This window comes from Pinus tabuliformis, chromosome 7 (assembly GCF_031772625.1).
Source record: "Pinus tabuliformis cultivar Carrire ecotype Pingquan chromosome 7, CPIR1, whole genome shotgun sequence".
NCBI classification, from domain to species: domain Eukaryota; kingdom Viridiplantae; phylum Streptophyta; class Pinopsida; order Pinales; family Pinaceae; genus Pinus; species Pinus tabuliformis.
In genome coordinates this window covers 678,847,292-678,870,111 of record NC_142293.1, presented here as the reverse complement: position 1 = coordinate 678,870,111, position 22,820 = coordinate 678,847,292, and the positions used below count along the sequence as shown (strand labels likewise).

Genomic DNA, 22,820 nt, shown 5'->3' with positions numbered 1-22,820 from the left:
CGAAAATGCAGAAAGGGGAGCACATAAACCACTTCCTTACTAGGCTTCAGGATATCCAAGATTAGCTGTCTGCAGTAGGGTCAACGCCTCAGCCTATAGAGTTGGTGCGGTTTGCCGTCAACAACTTTTCCGAAGAGTGGCAAGTCTTCGTCCAAAGTACTCTAAGCAGAGAAAAGTTGCCTAACTGGGATCGTATGTGGGCTGATCTGCAGTAGGAGGAGATGAGGCGAGATTTGGTGAAGACCACCATCACTAGCAGCAGCAGCAGTGGGACGAAGCAAGTAAAGGAAGAGGAAGATGTGGCCCTCGCATCAAAGGGGCAGTAGGAGCAACAAAGGAGGAAGGACATTTCCAAGGTGAAATGCTTCAGATGTGGTGAGCTTGGCCACTACAACACTCAATGTCCTCTTAGAAAGAAAGACAAGGAGGAGAAGCATGATTAGCAGGCTGCATCCGTGGAGATTGACAGGCTGTCCTCCAGATTGGAGGAAGAGTTTGCCATGATCAACGAATTACCTCCAGGAGTGAGGTGGGGTGATTTGCCCTAGAGAGCTACAGGATGGGTAGGATTCTTGAGGAGGTCCACCTCATGAATCAATACCTTGCTACGGGAGCCCAAAACATACAGTAGCAGGATGGATCAATGGCAGTTGATGTAGTCAGGTGCCAGAGTGACAGATGCAATAGCTAGTGGCAGGTCAGAAACTGAGTAGTGCAGTGCAGAGTTGGCAGTTGGCACAGAGCAGAGTCAGTAGCAATGCAGAGGCTTCAGTGACAACGCAAAGTCTAGCAGTAGTCAGGACTCAGGTGACAAATGCATCATACTGACCACAGTTGGTTTAGTATTTTGGATGCTTTTCCATTGCAGTTGTTGCAGTTGTAGCAACAATAGATGGAGAGGGAGTTGCAGTGGAGATGCAATGTTGGTAGCAGTTTAGCAGGGCCAGCAACAACACAGATGCAATGCTTATCAGAGTTTCGCAGTAGTAGCTAGACATCAACAACGTAACAGGAGGTGGTGCAAAGACAGGGTGTTGCTTTAGTCGGTTGCAGCGCTAGAACACATTCCTCGCTAAGAGGGAGTGTTGATTTTTGTAACATCGTTTGTGTTCTAGCCACAAAATTTGGTGGAGAGGCTAGAATACATGTATTCTCCAAAACCCAGAAATCGTTTTTGGAAATTCCACCTAGAGATGACTTAATTAAATTTTTTTTTTTTTTTTTTGTAATGGTGCCTAAGTCTAAACTTAGGAAAACTGATTGATTAAATGGTATTAATTAAGTCATGGTGAAATCTTCTAGAAGAAGACGTGGATCAAGTTCTAGTTAATCTTAGTCATCGATTATGTTTTAATCTTGGCCGTTGAAGCCTCAACGAGAGATTGTAAGAAGAAATTCGATGGGGGTCAGAGAACATACTTGGAGGCACCATAAATTTGATTTTGCTAGGAAATCAATTTCCAGAGTAGTAGTTGTGAGTTGCCGGAGGTGATTTAGTAAAGTCGAAGCAGTGAGAGAGGGACAGGGATAGTAAGGTCGGAAGGAAGTTTTTTCCAGTCAAGTGAGTGCATAGCTGAGAGACAGAGAGCTCCATAGAGAGGCTGATGCAGTGCAGAGAGGCAGTGCAGAGCTTTAGAGGGAGATCCATATTTTTTTGAGGAGAAGTCGAAATTCAGAGCTAGAAGCTGGAGTGGGAGATTGGAGGCCAGAAAGTTTGAGTTTTCAGAGTAGCAACTAATCAGTCTGTTAGAGAGACGCTGGTCTGAGCTAGGCGACGCAAATCTACGTAGGGTGACGCAGAGGCTGTACAGAGGAAGCAAGGAGCAACTCATCTTGAGCTAAGGTCAGTGTCAGATCACCGGTGGAACTGAGATTTTTCTCACTAGACTTTTTGCAGTCATTTTCTCTGTATGGAAAGCTAGATTTGAGCTTCCATAGATTTGTTCTCAGATTTACTACTGCATAATAATAAAACCCTCAGCTGTTGCACCGATTTTCCCAAGTTGGGTTTTTCCGGGGACATTGGTCCAAAAATAACGGTGTATTATTGTGTATGTGCATCTATTCTTCCAGTGTTTTTATTTCTTCCGCAGTATTTATTTTGTGAAGGCTGCAGTGTATATGTTTTGATATTTGCCATAGGAAACTGCAAATAGTTTATTTGATTAATTTAACAAATAGAAGAAACATTATCAGTTGCTGCAGTAGGATTTGTGGTTAGCTGAATTTTCACATTGATTGTTTTGATTGTAAGGGATTTATAATACTGAATTTATAGAAGAATCATGGCTGTAAATGTACATGTTTGCCGGCAAAGATAATCAACAATAATGTTAAATTGTTCATTTCTGTTAAGCAGATGAATCGTCTTATTTTGAGAGCATAAGGCTTGTAAACACACATGTTTTCTAACAAAGATAATCAACATTGATGCTACATTGTTCATTTCTCTTATGCTTTCCTTATTTGTAATTCCAAATTTATAGAAGAAATCTGCCAGTTCAAGAGTATCAGGCTTGCAAATGTACATTTTTGCTAAGAAACATATTGAACTATAATGTTATATTTTCATGTGTTAAGCAGAAGAATCCTCTCAGTTCCAAGAGTATTAGGCTTGCAAATGTACGTGTTTAATAACAAAGATAATCAACAATGATGCTATATTCATTTCTCTTACGCTTCCTATTTTGTAGTGTGATCTCTTATAAGTTTCCTAATCATAATAATTGCACAAGAAAATAAAATGCAACTGCCTCTTAAGTGATACCATATCCTTGAAACTCGGTATTTCCTGGCATCTGAGCCTCTAAGGTAGTGTCCCACTGTGTTCTAGCTCTGCTTTATGCCTGAATAATGTCTTCTTCGACATCTCTATTTGCATATGCCTTCTTATAAAAACCTTGGTGAGAAATCACAGATGCATGTTTGACTTTTTAACCATACTTCTTACCAACTACAAATCAAACAAAGCTTACATGGAACAAATGTAAAACTATATGGACATGGTAATAAATGACAAAATCCAAACCGCTAACTTGTATGACACAAAGGTTGGTACTTCAGTAAGGAATTAACATATTCCATTTTTACTTTGAACTACATAAAGGATATTACTTCACTGGGCAACTAATATATTTAATTTCTAATCCTGCAAAGTTAATATTTAAAAGCGATAGTGTATAACTTTTCTATGACTGCTGTTTTTGTAATAACTTCTGTAAGTTTGCAGGAAAAACGGCACCAGCTATTAAATGAGATTCGAACACTATGTGAGGCACCACATGTGAAAGGCTTAGTGGAGTTTCATGGGGCTTTTTACACTCCTGCATCTGGACAAATCAGCATTGCTTTAGAATACATGGATGGAGGCTCACTTAGAGATCTTGTGCAATCAAAGAAGTGTATTCCTGAGCCAATTCTTTCTGTTATTACACACGAAATTTTACATGTAAGATGATTTAGATCAAGACTTCTATGGCAGGGGAATTGTTTTTTGATTTAACCAAACTTGTGGTGCTTCGTTGCTTATCTATTGCAATGACTGATGGGTAATGATTTGTTGTTGTATTTGTAGGGATTAAATTTTTTACATCACGTGAGGCATCTGGTGCATAGAGACATAAAACCTGCTAATCTTCTTATAAACCTTAATGGAGAGCCAAAAATTACAGATTTTGGCATTAGTGTTGGTTTGGAGAACACTGTTGCGATGGTATTTAGTTTGTTTCAATATTTAAGCTGATGTTTTACAAAGATTTTTTAAGCATGGTTACAGAACAAGAAATTCTAATATACAAGGTGAACATTTGTTAGGGAAATCAGTTTTAAACTAGGATATTTAACCAGTTTGATAGAAAGCCTTATTCAATGAATTCTCAAGGGTATGCATGTTTCAGTGGCAGATTAACTATAAATACTTCAGATTGGAAGAATGTTTACTGCTTATTGCAACTTGATTTCCCCTGGTGGATGCAGTGTGGCACATTTGTTGGGACTGTCACATACATGTCACCAGAGAGAATTGGTAATGAATATTATTCATTCCCAGCAGATATCTGGAGCCTAGGACTTTCCATTTTTGAATGTGGTACAGGAGAGTTCCCATACAATGCAAGCAAGGGCCCTGTGAATCTCATGCTACAGGTAAAGGCTCACTATAGCATGAATTTGATTTATGTAGCAAATATTGACTTAAAGTTGAGGCTTTCTCCACAAAAGCAGAGACTGCTGTTAATCTGAACATAATTTCTACTCCTTGTCTCATTTTTCAAGTTTTGCTTCGACATTGAATATTGTTGTACTGAAGGGGTTCCATCATCAAAATATATTCTTATTGCATTTTAAACATAGAATTATCTGGTTACTGTCCAGATGCTTAAATTTGAGGGTTTCACTAGAGAAGCAGAGACTTTTGTTCCTGATAATTTCCATTCCTTTTCTTATTTTTCTAGTTTTGCTTGGACATTGAATATGCTGTAGTAAAGATGTATTGTAACCACTGTTTTAAAAACCGTTTTCAAAAACTGGTTACCGGTCAAACCGGCCGGTTAGCAAGCTGGCCGGTCCGAACCGGCCAAAAAACCCAGTTTGGAAGGCAGTTTCTCCAATTTTTGGCCCTAACCGGTGAAAACCGGCCGGTTCCGTCCTAAACCGGCCGGTTTTAGGCATGCCCACCATAACTTGCAAAAAGCGGATTTCTAACTGTGGTTTTGGGGTTTTGGGGGGGAACTAAGGGTGTTTTCCCTCCAAAAACACCCTCTCCAAGCTATAAGAGGCCCCTCTCACTCTCATTTGTCTCACACAACTGATTTGGAGTGTTTGTGAGTTTGTTTGTGAGCTTGGAGAGTGTTGAGTTTTTGCTGAAGTAGTCATCTTGGAGTTGGAGTTGGAGCTATTTTGGAGATAGTGTGTAGCTGTCAGTGGAGTTGCCATCTTCAAGAGGAGGCTAAGGAAGCTAGTTTGCATTTCCAGGTAAGGATTTGCACTTGAAAATTCCTTATTTGACTGTTGTCCATGAATTAATTTTTTTTATGTGTTATAAACTTCTCACTTCTACCATCCAGGGAGTCATCATGCCTCCAAAAGCCAGAGATACTGCATGGGCTCATTGTGATATGATTGATGGCAAAATGATCTGCAATATTGCCAAAAATCCATTCAAGGAGGGGGTATTAACAAGTTCAAGCAACACTTGGCTGGGATAGGAGGCCATGTAAAGCCATGTGGAGCACCAAATGAAATAATAGGGCATATTAGGGCAGAATACCTTCAGAAGTTTGAGACTCAAGTCACTGAACCAATAGAGAAGTTTGTGACTGCAAAGTTTGGGAGTCGAGACTCAACCAACTGAGTTTGATCATGATGACTGAGACTCATGAGAAGTTTCAACTTCAAGTGATAATGTTGATCACTATTATAGTATTTACTATTATCATATATGTAGAGTCTAGACTGAAGTCTTGTAGTAGGCCACTGGCCCCATAGTTTGTAGGCTTTGTTTTTGCACTCTAGAGGCCATTTAGAGCCTCATTGCTTATGTATTTTGTCGATGATATGTATTGCACTCGGTGCCATTTTGATATATTCACCTTTACATGGTATATAAATGAGAAATCTTTGCATATTTTGTCTCTATTGGCTTGGAATCATGGTTTTAAATCTTAAAAATAGTTTTTTTCATTAAAAAATAATTATTTAATGTATTTTTCTAAAACCGGTTCGTTTAGACCAAACCAGTCCCGGTTAGACTGGTTCCGGTCGGTAAACCGGTTCATTAGGTGGACCGGTCCGGTCACTGGTTCCGGTTTTAAAAACATTGATTGTAACTGACTTGATTAGCAGGGTTGCAAGGACCTGTGCAACCTGCTGGGATTGGCACACACAGGGTGGGGTCTCACTGTCACCTCGACTCCAACCCCCATTCTTTAGGCCCAACTTCCTTCTGAAAGGCCAAGGAAAGATTCCCAATTGATACCTCAACCGACTCCAAGACTAACTAGTGCCTTAAGTGGGGTCAAGACTCATGAAGAGGTAGTGGAGTTAATTCTTGGGGCTGTTCTGCTGTTTTTGTGTATGATTATGCAGCAGAAAACTAAAAACAACAAAACTACTGTTAAAATTGGCAACTAGGGCCAAATTCCACTTTGGACAGCTCTTTTGAAGAAGATAGTTGTGCTAATGATTTCCTCTTTCTGAGAGGACCAAAATCGACCTAAAGATCACTAAATTTGGATAAGGAAAAATATTTATTTACTCAAAAGAGATTCTACAAGTCATGACCTTATTAAGGCGGGAAAAATGAAAATTTGAAATTCAGATTTGCCTCCAAATTGTTAAGGTCGGCTTCATCTCCACAAGGACAAATTGTTATATATATAGATGTCCTCCATTCTCATTAGATACATCAACTTGCTGGAGAATATGTCCGAGGCAGCCATGGTTTTGGAGGAGGTTGAAGTTCTGTTTGTGGGTCTAAAGTACAGCAGAGGCAGGCCAAGGCATATCGGATAAATCTGTAGATGATTTGGGTTGTGTCCTCCCTGTTTAGATAAGCAGCAAGCCCTGAGATTATTGGAGGAGCACCGCAGACCTGTTCTGGGCTAGCTGGAAGGAACGGTAGGCCCATTCTCACAGCAGAAGTCAAGCTACAGGTAGCCAGGGCTGGCTACAAGAAGATGGATGGTAGCTGCAGCAATTGAAGGCACTGAATGGACTGATGTTGCCTACGATCAAGCCCTAATCAGGTTCCAGATCCATAGTTGTTTCATCATTGTCTCAGTATATCACTATCTTGGGGTTCATTATACTTAGAGAAGAAGGCCACACTATCTGGATTAGGACCGAGGTCCTTTTCAAACATTCTTTGTAGCTGCTTTGTCTACAATTGATCTCTGGTAGGGCAGAATTTGTCGCCTCTCGTAGCTTTGCCTGCGCTGCATCTTTGTCATTTGTATTTCTCTCTCTGCTGAATATTTGATACCAATAATAAGAAGATTTGATCAAGAGTTTTCCCCATCGTGGGATTTTCCCCTGGCTTGAGCCAAATCCTGAGTTCTCTCATCTTGACTTGTCTTCAACATTTATCGTTCATGTTCTTTCCTCAGTTACTATCATATGATAATGTTTTATGAGATTGCTTAAGGAAATGAAAATCAAGCTAACATGAAGTAACTATTCTATGCAAAGAACATGTTACTCCAAAATTAACAACTACACCAACTGATGATAAATATATCATTTAGGCACTCAGAAACAATGTTGCGAAAATTGTTATCGGGATAATATCGGCAAGGGAAAAGATTGGGAAAAAATCGGGAAAAAATTGTAAAATACAAAAATATTCATTTTTTTTTTTTAATATCTAAAGCATCTACAACATAAAATAAATACATTGACACATAAATATGATAAAGGAACTAATATATAAGAGGTGTAATATCATTTCTAGTGCTACATTACACATAACAGTGAATCTTGTCCTGAATAGTAAGTCCTGACTCCTAAGTCCCAACTCAGCGTCAAAATATCAACAAAAAATATAATAATGTATCTCATATCATGAGTCATAATGTCATATACAATGAAATGAACCAAATAACTAAAGTCTAATACTATTGATTTCTTTTGCCCCTCTTGCGAGAAAATGCAATAGCTTTCCCTTTCCCTGTAGATGTAGATGCTGGTAGCGTTGGTAGTGGACTCTGCTGTGCTCTAGAAGCTGAAGAAGTAGGAGCTAGAGCACGTCTTCTACTGGTGGCAGGGGTAGCCAGGGTAGGTGGTGTCACCTCCTCCTCTTGTTGCTCCTCCTCCTCCTCCTCCCCCTCTATGCCTTCCACTACCTCTTGCTCTAACCAATCATCGACAGATTCCATGAGAGGCCTCTTGGCCTCAACCCTCCATGCAGCAGTGGTGTCAATCCCATCCAATGAGATGGCCTCCATATCAAGTATCCTCTCAAGTTGCCTCACCCACAATCGAAGATTGTAGTAGACATAGGCCATGTCATTAAGTCGCTGGGACTCCAACCTGTACAAAGATCATAAAATAGTAATTATAAAAAAATTATTGTTTAATGAATTCAAAAAATTAATTGGAAATCTGCAATATTTTAAGTTTTAAGTTTAACCTGTTACACTTCTTGTTGTGTATTTTTTCAAATACACTCCAGTTGCGCTCGCATCCTGAGGAGCTACATGTTTGGTTGAGGATTTGAATGACAAGCTTTTGTAGATGGGGTACTCTGGCACCATAGATTCTCCAACATGCATCTATAACAAAATTACAAATAAAATAAACATAAGAAAAAAATGAAATTTGAAAGTTGAAGCAAAGTATGAAGTTATGAATTTGAAGAGATAATGAAATTTGAAACAAACTAAAAAATGTCAGGCATTTTAGTTGTCCTATTAGTCACAATCATTTCAAAGCCAAATGTGCTACCTGCCATCCTGTATATCTCCATTTCTTTGGAGATTTCTACATGTTCTGCTAGAGATCACACCATCCTCTGAACACAGGTTAAGAATCCATCTATATCTTAGCATCAAATACGAACTTACATGGGTAAGAAAATGCGGGGTTCAGGTAGATCCCTGCAGCATGAATGGGACGGTGGAGTGTGTTGTTCCATTGTTCATCAATCACTTCCCATAGGAGTTGTTTCTGAAACCCTTCATCTCCCTTATCATCATAGTAGGCCCGAATGGATTCTTTGGCTCTGTCCATGACCTCATACAAATAGCCCATTGCGGGCTTCTCACCATCAACTAATCAAAGAACCTTTACTAAAGGTTCAGTAACGGTGCACACCTTCTGCACTCCCGCCCAGAAGTCTTCCTGGTATGAAACTAATCTGCATACGGCCTCTCCCTTTGGTTTGCGGCTCACTGTCAAATCATGCCATTGATCTGAAAGAAACATTCTCTTCACATCCCACATAGAATTCAAGAGGGATTGAAGAGATATGAAACTGGTGGCAAACCGTGTAATGGCGGGGCGCACCAACTCCTTGTTGTTGGTGAATTTTCTCATCAAGCTAAGCACAGATGTATGATTATATATAAATTTTGTAATGCTTTTTGATGAGTCAACAATATTTTTGAAAAAGGAAATATTTCCTATGTCTTCCAACATCAAATCAATACAATGTGCAACACAAGGTGTCCAAAATAAAGTAGGATGCCTCTCCATAAGTATCCTTCCAGCAGCAACATAATTTGCAGCATTGTCCGTTATGACTTGGACAACATGTTCTGCACCCACCTCTAAAATAAACACATCCAACAAATCACATAAAGTTTTTGCATCTTTGATATGTGAAGATGTATCAACAGATTTCATAAACATTGTCCTATTGGGACAACTAACCAAGAAGTTTATAAGGGTTCTCCCCTTTTGGTTAGTCTAACCACCTGACATCACAGTGCATCCTGTTTGTGCTCATGATGCCCTAAACTCCAACCTTTTGGTGCAGTCAACCTTTTCATCTTGAAGAATGCGGCCTCTAAAGTCATCATAAGAAGGGATTTTGTACCCTGGGCCAACAGTTGCAATAGCATCAACAACGCTGGAAAAATGGATTATTCCTTGCAACGCTGATAGGAATATCACTCCAAAGGAGAAACTTGCCCAACAACTGGTTAGCTTGTTCTTTCTCCTTTTTTTAAACATTGAAGTGATAGATGGTTGTGAACCAGCCGTGGTTTTAGGAACAAAAAATGATGAGGCAGCTACAGGGTTGGTTGTAGACATTGATGTTGAAGTAGAACCAGTGCCACTTCCATATTCACTTGAGCCTAACACCCTCCTTGCTAGTTGCTTCTTCACTTCTGCTTTGGCCACTCTCTCTTGCTCTAATTCTTCTAATGATCTCATGGCTTTTCAGATGATTTCCACATTTGTATTTTCGCAAGGCCCTACATCATGTCCAGGGATTTGTGCAAGGTGATACTTCAATCTATAAACCCCCCCTGACATATGCTGCCCACACAACTTGCAAGACAAGTTCAATCTATCAAACCTTCCATCAGGTTCACCAAATTTCCACAGAGGGTCCAATTTCCTTGGCATGTTTGTAACTTGGTTGAACTCTTGAGTTTTAATGTAACATGAAGTTTGAACTTTGAAGTTGAACCTATGGCACAATAAGAATTTCAAGCTACAAAAATAAAAAAAAATTTACATACATGACACAACACATTGAATTTTTGACAATTCAACAAACAAAATAACTTCAACTCAATCCAAAATGAACTCTCTCCAATCTATGCAAAAAAAAAAAAAAAAAAATACCATCAAATCCACTCAAAAATCTTTGATAAACAATGGGTTATAGAAACCCAAGCAAAAACAAGAAAAGAACCAAAACAAAATGGCCAAATTTTGTGTCCATACCTGAAAACCATGGTTTGCCGGAGAAATTTGTTCCAACGACGAAGTTCTCTTGCTAAATCTCCAAGCTTCCTCCTCCTTTGCCCTAGTAGACGCCTTCCAGGATTCCTCTCCTCCTCAGCTCTCAATCCACGCTGCTGTCTGTCCAAAATGACAAAATAAAATCGTGTTTCCCTTTTAAAAACGCGTTACCCGCAACCCTCACGATAACTTACCATCGAATTGCGATAACTTCGAAATTATCGCGATTTTTTGAAGTTAGCATGACTTTTTCACCGATTTTTTCGAAAAAAGACCGTGTAGTAATCGGGCTATAATATCGGCATTTTTAAAAACTCGTGATTTTTTATTGTTATCGCGATTTTCACAACACTGCTCAAAAGCGATGTAGAATATTCTAACCACTAATATTCTTTTTCATGTTAGGTGACTGGTTAGGGGGTTTACAGAGCGAATTAGCTTGCTGTCCCATTAAATCAAATTGTAGAAATTGCAATAAATATCAGGGACAACAACCTATTTTGTTGAAAATATTGAGAGGGGAGTGAATTAGTATTTCACTCTTTTTACGCAATTGGTTAGATTTCTTTAAACATTTAGAGCATAAAAACAAACATGAAACATCATCACATCATATAGACAGTGCACAAAAGATTTTTTCTCAACAAAGCTTCGTTATGTATGGTTACATACAAATTTAACAACTGAACTGCAAGGAAGCACAAAACTCCCAAGGGTTTTACCAACAAGGGCTACAAGGAATCTAATGCTCCCTAAGGCTTGAAGAGTTTTATAGATCCAGTTTGAAGGGGTCTTCAGTCCCCTTGTGCAATTCAGTGATAGGCCAAGAATCAATCACCATTTCCAACAACAATGCCCGACTGCAAACCAAATTCGAATTGCTGAAGATACACAACTTGCTGCGCAACATACCTCAGAAGATTCTCCCTTGAGGATGACTGTAAATTGAAGATGATTTGATGCCTCTGTTGCTAGGGTTACTCTTGATGCCACTACCCTCCTTTCTGCTCTGTCCTTCCGCTTGTTGAAGGAAATGTAACTAGGTTCGGTCTTCATAAATGTACTTTTGATATTTGTGTTTATTCAAGAAAATAAATATTATTTTTATAATATATGTCAATGAGTTTCTTGTTCATTGAAGTAGGTCTAGCACATGTTAAAGTGCTATAAGTGAGTCAAAGAGTCAAAAGAATTATGTTGAAGACCTTAAGGGTATGTTACATTATGTATAAGAGTCAAAGAAGACACCTCCAAGCAAAGTCAAGTCTCCTCCTAGCAAAGACACCATCAAAAGAAGCAATGGCACCATTAAAAGCACCCATCGAAGCAAAGGAAGTCAAGTCGGCCTCAAGGCAGCAAGTCGGCCTAAAGGAGGGATAGTCCTCTATATATAGAGGCTGTCCACTCCCTCAAATGACAAGCAACTCACTCTGAAATGAACGAAGATAGAGGACCAAAAAAGAAGCCAAGAAAGGGACAAAGAAGGAGCCTCTAGTGCAACGAAGAAGCAAGAAGGAAGAGCGAAGGTTTTGGGACTATTTTAGGGCCAATACCAACCACACGTGCGAAGAGAAGGAAGGGCTATCTGCGGTTAGGACAGTAGCAAGTCACCTCCCATCATACCTCATTGTTTGGGCTACAAACTAGGCCTACTATGCCTCCTATCCAAGCGAAGAAGGAAGGACCTCAAGCGAAGGAAAGAGGAGCCATATAACATCAACAAGACCTCTCACACGTGTGAGAATTAGGGTTGTAGTGCTGTCACACTAAGCCTACCACTATACATCAAGAAGGGACTCGGTTGATCAAGAGAAGGAAGGAGTATCCTTAGGTGAAGGATATCACTAAGTACAAAAGATAAGTATCTCTTCTAGAAGGTCTACTAACAGTGGAAGGAAGAACGAAGTGCCAGAAGAAGGATGAAGTGCTAGGGAATGAAGTGCCAGAAGGAGGTGGACAAAGTGTCGGGGAAACATAGTGCAGAGAAAAGGAAGGACTTGACTTGTGCTTGGAGGATCTTCTAGTCAAGGGTCTAGGGTTTGGCATTGATCAAGAAAGAAGCTTCAATAAGAGAAAACTTACCGAAGGGTTTTCCTCTCAAGAGAAGAGAGGTTTTGGCCTTGGCGAGAATGAGTCAATTATGAGGATGAAACTCTTACTGTTGCATGATAATGAGACAACTGACTGTGAAACCCTTACTGTGCTGACAATCAAACTCTTACGATTAAAAACTGCTACAGAATAATAAAAATGACAATTAAACCCTGAAACTTACTGCTGCAAAATGACAATGATGAGACTGCTAGTAGTGAGATCCTTGTTGCTGCAAAATGTGACCGCTGACTAGAATGCCTTACCAAAATACAAATCTCAAAGACAACAAAAGATCTGCTCTCAATACATTAACTTCAGCGAGTCGTCACAAGGCAATAGCTTACAAATCTGAAACCGTAACTAGCATAGTGGGTTGGTGAATTATGTCAATAAATTCCTTAAGCTATTTTAATCTTGTTGTCGCTCAGATTGTACAGGCACTGCGACACTAACTTAGGCTAAGCGCTGTCACTTTGATCCCCAACCTCTCCGTATTAGCTGTCTCCTAACAACCGGCTATTGGGGTAGTCCCTATGGAAATGTGAAGATGAGAGACAAGTTGGCAACTAACAAGTCCGGGAGACGTGATTGAGTGGTCTAGCTACTTAGTTAAATTTAACAAGATTAAAAGATTAGATTAAATTGAATTGTGAGACCAGTGCCTTATGGAGTCAACTTATTGCTTATTATTAATTAAATGCCAAGTAACCAGATGGACAATCGCTGCTTAAATGCTTCACTAACCTAAATGAAATGCAAATTGCACCAAGGGGAACATTTCGTGAAAGTAAGAAGCTGAATAGGTACCAAGGGTATTTAGCTGCCATAAGCACCATTGTTCAAACTGAGCCTTGCACATTCGAAGAAGCTGTGAAGCACCAAATTTGGAAGGATGCTATGAGTGAAGAGTATGAGTCGATTATGAAGAATGATGTCTGGGATGTGGTCCCTAGACCTAAGGACAAATCTGTTGTCACCTCGTACTGGCTCTACAAGATCAAGCATGGAGTTGATGGAAGTGCTGAAAAGTTCAAGGCCAGGTTTGTTGCTCGAGGCTTTTCTCAAAAGGAGGGTGTGGACTATGATGAGATATTTGCACCAGTTGCCCGATATACCACCATCCGTTTGATCATTGCCCTTGGTGTGCCTCTCAAGGATGGAATTGACATCAAATGGATGTCAAGACGACCTTCTTGCATGGTTCACTTAAGGAGGAAGTCTATGTAGAACAACCCGAGGGGTTCGAAGTTCTAGATCGAAAGACACATGTATGCAGGTTGAAGAAAGCCCTCTATGGGTTGTGTTGTCGCGCGGATTGACACGACAACGCTCAGATCGGGGGCTGTCACTCTGATCCCCGATCCCTCCGTTTAAGCCTGTCTCCCTCGGCTAAGGGGGTAGTCCCTGTGAGATGATGAGACCAACTGGCGACCAGTTAGTTGGGAGACACGAGATACGATATGAAAAGGACTCGATGGATTTGATTAATTGAGCAAACCAGTGCCTTAAGAGACTTGATGTAGAAACGATTACTTTTTAAATGATATAGAAACATGGACCATGAACAGCAACCATCTATCATCAGCTAAATCACATGACGAAAACGATATCCAGCAATTGGAAAACTTCGAAAAGATAAATGCTTAAAACCACCACGAGAATCGTAAACTATTAACCAGATATCATATTTCGTATCTCAAACTTGAAAATTTAGCATCTCAGCATAAAACATATAACGCGAAAGCTCCTGAGACTTGCAAAAATAATTTCCCACAAAATTTTTATTTTTCAAAATTTTTTTAAATCTTTTTTCAATTTTTTATTTTTATTTTTCAATATTATGGAAATTAAAAATCTAAAAAAAATTAAAGTTCTAAAACTGAATTAATATTAAATCTAGAACATAAAATTAAATCTAAAAATAAAACTATACAAATTTTTGTTTTTCTTTTATTTTTTATAAAAAAGGCAAAATTCTTAGAACTATATTAATATCTAAATAAACTAAAACCTAGCTTAAACTAAAAGAATGAATTAAAATCTAAGTTAAAACTAAACTAAACATTAATTAAAATACAAAACAAAATTTAAAATCTACATTTCTCTAAACTAGAACTATTGCTAAATTTAAATTCTAAAAACATAAATTTTTTTTTTTTTTTTTTTGGACCCCAAAGTCTTCTTTTATTAACCAGAAATCAGATTACAAGAGAGCTTTTCAGTACAGACTCACAGATCAGATCCACCTCTAAAATGACCCCCTAAGACCCTATATAAAGGAAATGATCCCAACGGCTAGTTTTGGGTGATCCATGTTGAAGCGATCTCGACCGTCGATGAGGGTTAAGCCATCTCTTAATCTCATCCGTCGATTTTATTTAAAAAGATATTTTGCATGCATTCACAAAAATATTATTATTTTATTGCTTAGGGTTTTTGCTTTATGTTTTTTTTTTTTTTTTTTATTATTTTTTTAATTAATTTTTTTTTAATTTTTATTTTATTATTTTTATTCATTTTTTAATTTTTTAATTCATTTTAAGATGGATCATCGAACTAAGCCGTTTGGATCATCACCTAGGATTTACAACATTTTTCAACCCTCAGGACACATTTCATCATGATTTTTACAATTTACATCTCAAAGGGATGAACCCACTTAATACAGACCCTCATAGAACACCCAGTTCTGCGACACAACTATAATCTAGCAGATTAACATATAAGATTCTCCTAAAGTTCTGATGACGAAATCCATCCCGGCTTTGGGGTCAGGTTTGAAGGAAAACTCTGCCGATCCGTGGATCGGTGAGACGAAAAACCTTCCGGGACGTAGATTATCACCAGAAAGTTAGGTCCACCTAGGCAAATTACACTCATGTCTGCTAAGATTATTTACAATCAATACATGCAGACTGGGTTTACAATCAAAAAGATCAAGCTGCTGATGATGGCAGGATGGCACGGACATGCTGATCAGGTGCTGCCCCTTTTTGCCAAGAAAAGGGGGATGTACTGCATGGGTAGTTGACTAGTAGAGGTCAACATCTGGCTCTACTTGGGGACACGTTGCTGCTTGCAGGAATGTGAGAATCCAGAATCTGCATCCATACAACACAAAAAATAAGTAGCGTCCATCCAAAAAATCAGCATATACATTAAGCACATAAAAGCTCTTCATTTATTAACTATCTAATAACATGAAAAGTAAATCTAATCCTAAAACAGAAATGAAACGCTGAAAAGACGAGGAGTAGAGTTAGAAATACAATACAAAAAATGCCCCACGGCATCAGATGTGTTCAATATAGTGAATACTGAGCATTTGCCTGCTTTCAGGCAAATCTGTTGGCTGCTTGTCGGATGTGCCATGTCCAATTTTGCATATGGTAGGACTTTTTCCTATTCGAAAATCAAGCAGCTCGCGGCGGTTTGATGCGTCAAATCTTCTTCTCATTTTCTTCCTCTTGCGCTTTTTCTTTCTGGCAGGATGAATTACTGATGAGCTGGAACTTTCTGTTTCAAAACTATCAGATGACGTATGTGCGATATGCGTGACATGTCTGTCTTGCATCTGATTTTTATCATTCTTAAGTCTGTCTGGATCACCCTCAATCAACCATCTTTCAATCGAATCAACAACCTCCCAATAATAAGATGAATCTTGTTGCAGCAAATGAGAAGGCTCCTGATCTATTGATGTCACCTGGTTTCTTTCATCTTCCAATTGCTGAAACCTTTGAACCTGTATTTTAATGGCATCCATCTGACTAGAGTGTTCAACCTTTATAGCACTGATTTGTCTGGCATGGTGTTCTTGCATGTCTTTTATTACTTTAACATTATTTTCCTTTATGTCCATCAAGCAATGCTGCATAAAATTTATTTCTTCTTTATGATTCGCTTGCATGTCAGCGACTTGATTATTATGATTGAATGTCATGATAGTCATTTCCTCATCCATAGTTAATAACTTGTTTTGCATAGAGTCAATTTCCTTATCATGATCAACTTTCATGGTCACCATATTTTCCTCTAAGACTGACAACCTGCTTTGCATAATTCTAATTTCTGTTTCATAATTAGTTTTTAAGGCCTCAATTTCTTTAGCATGGTGACTTTGCGTGACCTCAATCTCCCTGTTACGTTTTTCCAGATGGGTGCATAAAGTTTTCACATCATTGACATAATTAGTTTGATTGATTTCCATATTTCTCACCAGCATCATTAGGGCTCGTATAATTTGCTTTTGCTCTTCTTTTTCATTGTCATTTGTCCCTGATTTTTCACTATCATGAACTTGATCTGCAATATTTTCGGTGGATGACACATTTTGACATGAAGAATCGTCCTGGGATCTTTCAGCTGGACCTCCTATCAAATTACTTACATTCTGTTGCACAATTTTGGAGGAAGAAGGCAAGCTGTTTGGATAACCATATCTATCTTCAAAAGCATTGATAATATCAACCAAAGAAGAGAAAGAATCCTTAGGAAAATTGTTAAACCAATTCAAAGCATCATCTTCTAAAGAAAGGACAAATAGACGCATTTTGATATCATTATGATGAAACTGAGGGGGTCTGCAATATATGATCATGATGCGAATAAACAAGTCAATATGCCTTTTAGCAGCGATTGGATCACCATCTGAAAAAATAGGCAATTCAGGAAGGGCCTCCTCCGGAAAATCATGGAGACGGTGAGTAAAACGACATGGTTTAAATGAATAATCCATGATGAACAATAAGGGATGATAGAACTAGATCTTTGCTCAAGAAAATCAAAAGATGAAAGAAGTGGAGTCGCCACTTGAACAACAAATCTGATTCTAAGATCCGAGAAGCAATCAACAAACAGATATGCGGTAGGCTTCTTGTCTGGGAAAAATAAGAAAATGGAGTCGCCACCCAAACAGGAAACAAACCCAAGAGGTACTGCTGATACGTGATGAAAAGATGCAAAATATTGAATCTGCCAGCTCAAATGAGAGATGAGAAGATGAGAAGATGCATGTCGATGAAAATCCAGGAACAGAAAAACTCTGTCCCCGGCAACGGCGCCAAAAAATGTTGGCGTTGCCGGGCCAGATGAAAAGATAAAAATGAGAAGGAAAATTGTCGTTGAAACACCGAGAAAAAGTATTCCCCGGCAACGGCGCCAAAAAATGTTGGCGTTGCCGGGCCAGATGAAGAGACAAGAAATGAGAAAAATGATTTGTCGTTTGAAACACCGAGAAAAAGTGTCCTCGGCAACGACGCCAAAAAATGTTTGCGTTGCCGGTTCAAACGAATGATAGACAGATGATCGATGAATGATGAAAAGATGTTGAAAAACCAAGGACAGAAAAACTCTATCCCCGGCAACAGCGCCAAAAAATGTTGTCGCGCGGATTGACACGACAACGCTCAGATCGGGGGCTGTCACTCTGATCCCCGATCCCTCCGTTTAAGCCTGTCTCCCGCGGCTAAGGGGGGTAGTCCCTGTGAGATGATGAGACCAACTGGCGACCAGTTGGTTGGGAGACACGAGATACGATATGAAAAGGACTCTATGGATTTGATTAATTGAGCAGACCAGTGCCTTAAGAGACTTGATGTAGAAACGATTACTTTTTAAATGATATAGAAACATGGACCATGAACAGCAACCATCTATCATCAGCTAAATCACATGACGAAAACGATATCCAGCAATTGGAAAACTTCGAAAAGATAAATGCTTAAAACCACCACGAGAATCGTAAACTATTAACCAGATATCATATTTCGTATCTCAAACTTGAAAATTTAGCATCTCAGCATAAAACATATAACGCGAAAGCTCCTGAGACTTGCAAAAATAATTTCCCACAAAACTTTTATTTTTCAAAATTTTTTTAAATATTTTTTCAATTTTTATTTTTATTTTTCAATATTATGGAAATTAAAAATCTAAAAAAAATTAAAGTTCTAAAACTGAATTAATATTAAATCTAGAACATAAAATTAAATCTAAAAATAAAACTATACAAATTTTTGTTTTTCTTTTATTTTTTATAAAAAAGGCAAAATTCTTAGAACTATATTAATATCTAAATAAACTAAAACCTAGCTTAAACTAAAAGAATGAATTAAAATCTAAGTTAAAACTAAACTAAACATTAATTAAAATACAAAACAAAATTTAAAATCTACATTTCTCTAAATTAGAACTATTGCTAAATTTAAATTCTAAAAACATAAATATATATATATATATATATATTTTTTGGACCCCAAAGTCTTCTTTTATTAACCAGAAATCAGATTACAAGAGAGCTTTTCAGTACAGACTCACAGATCAGATCCACCTCTAAAATGACCCCCTAAGACCCTATATAAAGGAAATGATCCCAACGGCTAGTTTTGGGTGATCCATGTTGAAGCGATCTCGACCGTCGATGAGGGTTAAGCCATCTCTTAATCTCATCCGTCGATTTTATTTAAAAAGATATTTTGCATGCATTCACAAAAATATTATTATTTTATTGCTTAGGGTTTTTGCTTTATGTTTTTTTTTTTTTAAATTTTTTTTATTATTTTTTAATTAATTTTTTTTTAATTTTTATTTATTTTATTATTTTTATTCATTTTTTAATTTTTTAATTCATTTTAAGATGGATCATCGAACTAAGCCGTTTGGATCATCACCTAGGATTTACAACATTTTTCAACCCTCAGGACACATTTCATCATGATTTTTACAATTTACATCTCAAAGGGATGAACCCACTTAATACAGACCCTCATAGAACACCCAGTTCTGCGACACAACTATAATCTAGCAGATTAACATATAAGATTCTCCTAAAGTTCTGATGACGAAATCCATCCCGGCTTTGGGGTCAGGTTTGAAGGAAAACTCTGCCGATCCGTGGATCGGTGAGACGAAAAACCTTCCGGGACGTAGATTATCACCAGAAAGTTAGGTCCACCTAGGCAAATTACACTCATGTCTGCTAAGATTATTTACAATCAATACATGCAGACTGGGTTTACAATCAAAAAGATCAAGCTGCTGATGATGGCAGGATGGCACGGACATGCTGATCAGGTGCTGCCCCTTTTTGCCAAGAAAAGGGGGATGTACTGCATGGGTAGTTGACCAGTAGAGGTCAACAGGTTGAAGCTACCTCCCTGGGCTTGGTATGAGAGGATCGACAACTATCTGATGAAGCTGAGTTTTACAAGAAGTGAAGCTGATCCGAACCTTTACTTCAAGGTTGAAAATGATAGACCTCTCATCTTGGTACTTTGTGTGGACGATCTCTTTCTGACAGGTGTAGATCCTCTTATTTATCAATGCAAGTGGAAGTTGGCTTGCGAATTCGAGATGAAGGACCTAGGATTGATGCACTACTTCCTAAGCTTGGAGGTCTGACAAAAGCTAGGTGAGATTTTCCTTTCTCAAGAAAAATACATTGTGAAGCTACATGAAAGATTTGGGATGGTGGATTGTAAGTCCGTGACTACTTCGATATAACTTAACTTCAAGAAGTTATCTGGAAGTGCTGCTGGGCTTGATTTGGGAAATCCTTCTGAGTATTGTCAACTCTTGGGGGCCCTGATGTTCTTCGTGAACTCCCGTCCAGACATATGCTTTGCAGTGAATACATTGAGTCAATTTATGGTCGAGCCTCATCACATACATTGGATTGCTGCCAAGAATCTCTTGAGATATCTCCGGGGCACAATCACATATGGACTGAGATACACTGTCGGGAATTTGAGGCTCCATGGTTATTCTGATGCTGACTGGGTTGGCAGTGTGGTGGATCGTAAGAGCACATCTGGATGTTGCTTCTCACTAGGTTCTGCTTCAATATCTTGGATGAGCAGGAAGCAAAAATCGGTTGCTTTGAGCACCGCCGAGGCCGAATATATTGCTGCTAGTATGGTCTCTTGTGAAGCTGTTTGGTTGAGGAAGCTCTTTAGTGAGCTGTTTGGGCATGTGATGGATACCACTGTGATCTACTGCGACAACCAAAGTGGGATTCATATTTCTGAGAATCTCGTGTTTCATGACCGCTCCAAGCATATTGATATCAGGGACCACTTTATCCAGGATATTGGACAATGGGGAGCAATAAGGTTCCATCACATTGGGACTGAGGAACAGGTTGCATATATTCTTACAAAGCCCCTGGGGAAGGTCAAATTCTTAACCTTCCGTGAATGACTTCGAGTCGTGGAGAGACCGTCTTATGAGGGTCCTGTTTGAATTGGATATTGAGCTGTGGGGGGCTTGGGGTACTTCTTGGAGCTATGAGTGACCATAGGGTGAGTGGTTCACCTTCGCCTAGTGGTGCGCTCTGTACAGGGTGAGTGGTTCACCTTCCCCTGTGATACCCCATGATGGTTGATATGTGCATAGGATGAGTGGTTCACCTTATCTTATGGGATATGAGCAGGATGAGTGGTTCACCTTCTTCTGCCGTTACATCCTACCCATGCAGTCCGGGACTCATGGGAAGTACTTCTCATCTGGCTAATGAGTTGGGAAATGAGGATAGGGACCATAGTACTACTGATGGATGCATTGTGTACCACCGTACTCCCTATGCTAGAATGTTTGACATTCATCTGGGATCAATGGAGACTGACTTCGGGTCAGTGGAGAGTTGTATGATACAATCTCGATCATTTCTTCTTCATTATTTCTTCATGGTTCAGTAGAGCAGAGCATAGTAGAGCAGGGATGACAGAGATGGTATAGATTGACAGATGGTTTGGCAGGTGGATTTCTCCCTAGTTGAGAGGGAGTGTTAAATTTGGCAACTAGGGCCAAACTCCACCTTGGACAACTCATATGATGGAGATGATATTTTTATTGGATTCCTCTTTCCGAGAGGTGCAAGATTGATCTAAAGATCATCTCATTCTGACAAGTAGAAATGGAATTATGAATTTATTTCTTCTATGGACAAATTGTCAAGGTCGGCCAGAAGTCTAATGTAGGCTCATGAAGCCCAACAGACGTGTCTCTTCACCCTCAACGTTGTGTATAAATAGAAGAGGCCTCTTCCTCATTTGGACACCATCAACACTCATCTTTCTCTCTTCTTCTCATTGGTTCGTACAACAATTGGGAGCATCTTCTTCTTCATGCATTGATTGAAATTACAGGTCGAAAATTTCAGATCTGTTTTGGGCAAATTACAGGGATGTTGACCAACGTTGACCGAGGGTCAAACCTCATCCCTTGACTGCGTTTTCCAGGTAAGAAATTCGTTTTCTTTAGGCCGCATCTGGAAATTTCTAACTTGAAATTCTACTGCAGCAACTGATTTATTTCACCTACTTATTCTTCACAATAAGTTATTTACGAAATCCCTTAAGCAAATATTAAAATAAATTCTACTGCAGTTATCACATAATTACACAGAGAAAATAATATCGATATACATGCACAAGAACCAATCACATCAACACAGTTGGTTTTGGACAATTGTCCCCAGAAAAACCCAGTGTTGGAAAACTGGTGCAACAGATGAGGGTTTTATTAATCTTCAACAACAATCGCTTTACAAGGAATGATTTTACAGAGAAACTGAGAGAAAAAACCCGAGACTTTCCCTTGGAAACTTTCTGACACCCTCGAGACCCTTCTCCCACTTCTGCGTCACTTCTACCCATTAATATTTTAATTTTCCTAAGTTTAGACTTAATACCCATCTGTTCACCCTTATCTTTATTAATACCCATTAATATTTTAATTTTCCTAAGTTTAGACTTGAGAACCTAAAAAATATTAATTATTTTAATAACTCATCTGAGTGGAATTTCTCCGAACGATTCCTGGGTCTTGGAGATCTCATGTGTCTTAGCCTCTCCACCAAATTTCAAGGCTAGAGCACAACCGATGCTATCCAAAATCAACACTCCTGGCACAAAATTGAGGAATTTGCAATTGTTTGACTAGCGTTGACCACAATGTTGACTTTGCTTGACCAGTTTTGGCCGAGAATTTCAGGACTGTTTTGGGCTGATTTAGACTGCCTTTGGAGGCTGAGTTGATTGGGTTTGATTGCGCTTATTTGAAGGAAACTTTCTATTTGTTTGACCAACGTTGACTTTTTGGTTAGGGCATCCTGTTGACTACAGTTTGACTGGACTGCTTTAACAATGCTTGGGCAAGTAAATTTTGTATGATGTACTCTCTCTCTTTGCTGAACTTTTGAAGAATAATAAGAAGATTTGATCAAAGGGTTTTCCCCACACTGGGGTTTTTCCCTGGCATCCGCCAAATACTATGTCCTCTTGTCTTGGCTTGTCTTTTGCTTATTGTTTATGTTC

General features: G+C 38.8%; 1 protein-coding gene across 3 annotated transcripts in view; it reads left to right on the top strand.

Moving 5' to 3' along the window:
* MKK3 (mitogen-activated protein kinase kinase 3) overlaps positions 1 to 22,820 on the top strand; it is a 323,756-nt gene that overhangs the window by 93,771 nt on the left and 207,165 nt on the right. For all 3 annotated transcript variants that reach the window (XM_089458668.1, XM_089458669.1, XM_089458667.1), the window contains exons 3-5: positions 3,230 to 3,448; positions 3,575 to 3,712; positions 3,976 to 4,143. In XM_089458668.1, coding sequence (XP_089314794.1) covers positions 3,230 to 3,448; positions 3,575 to 3,712; positions 3,976 to 4,143 — 525 coding nt within the window. The remainder of the gene's footprint in view (positions 1 to 3,229; positions 3,449 to 3,574; positions 3,713 to 3,975; positions 4,144 to 22,820) is intronic.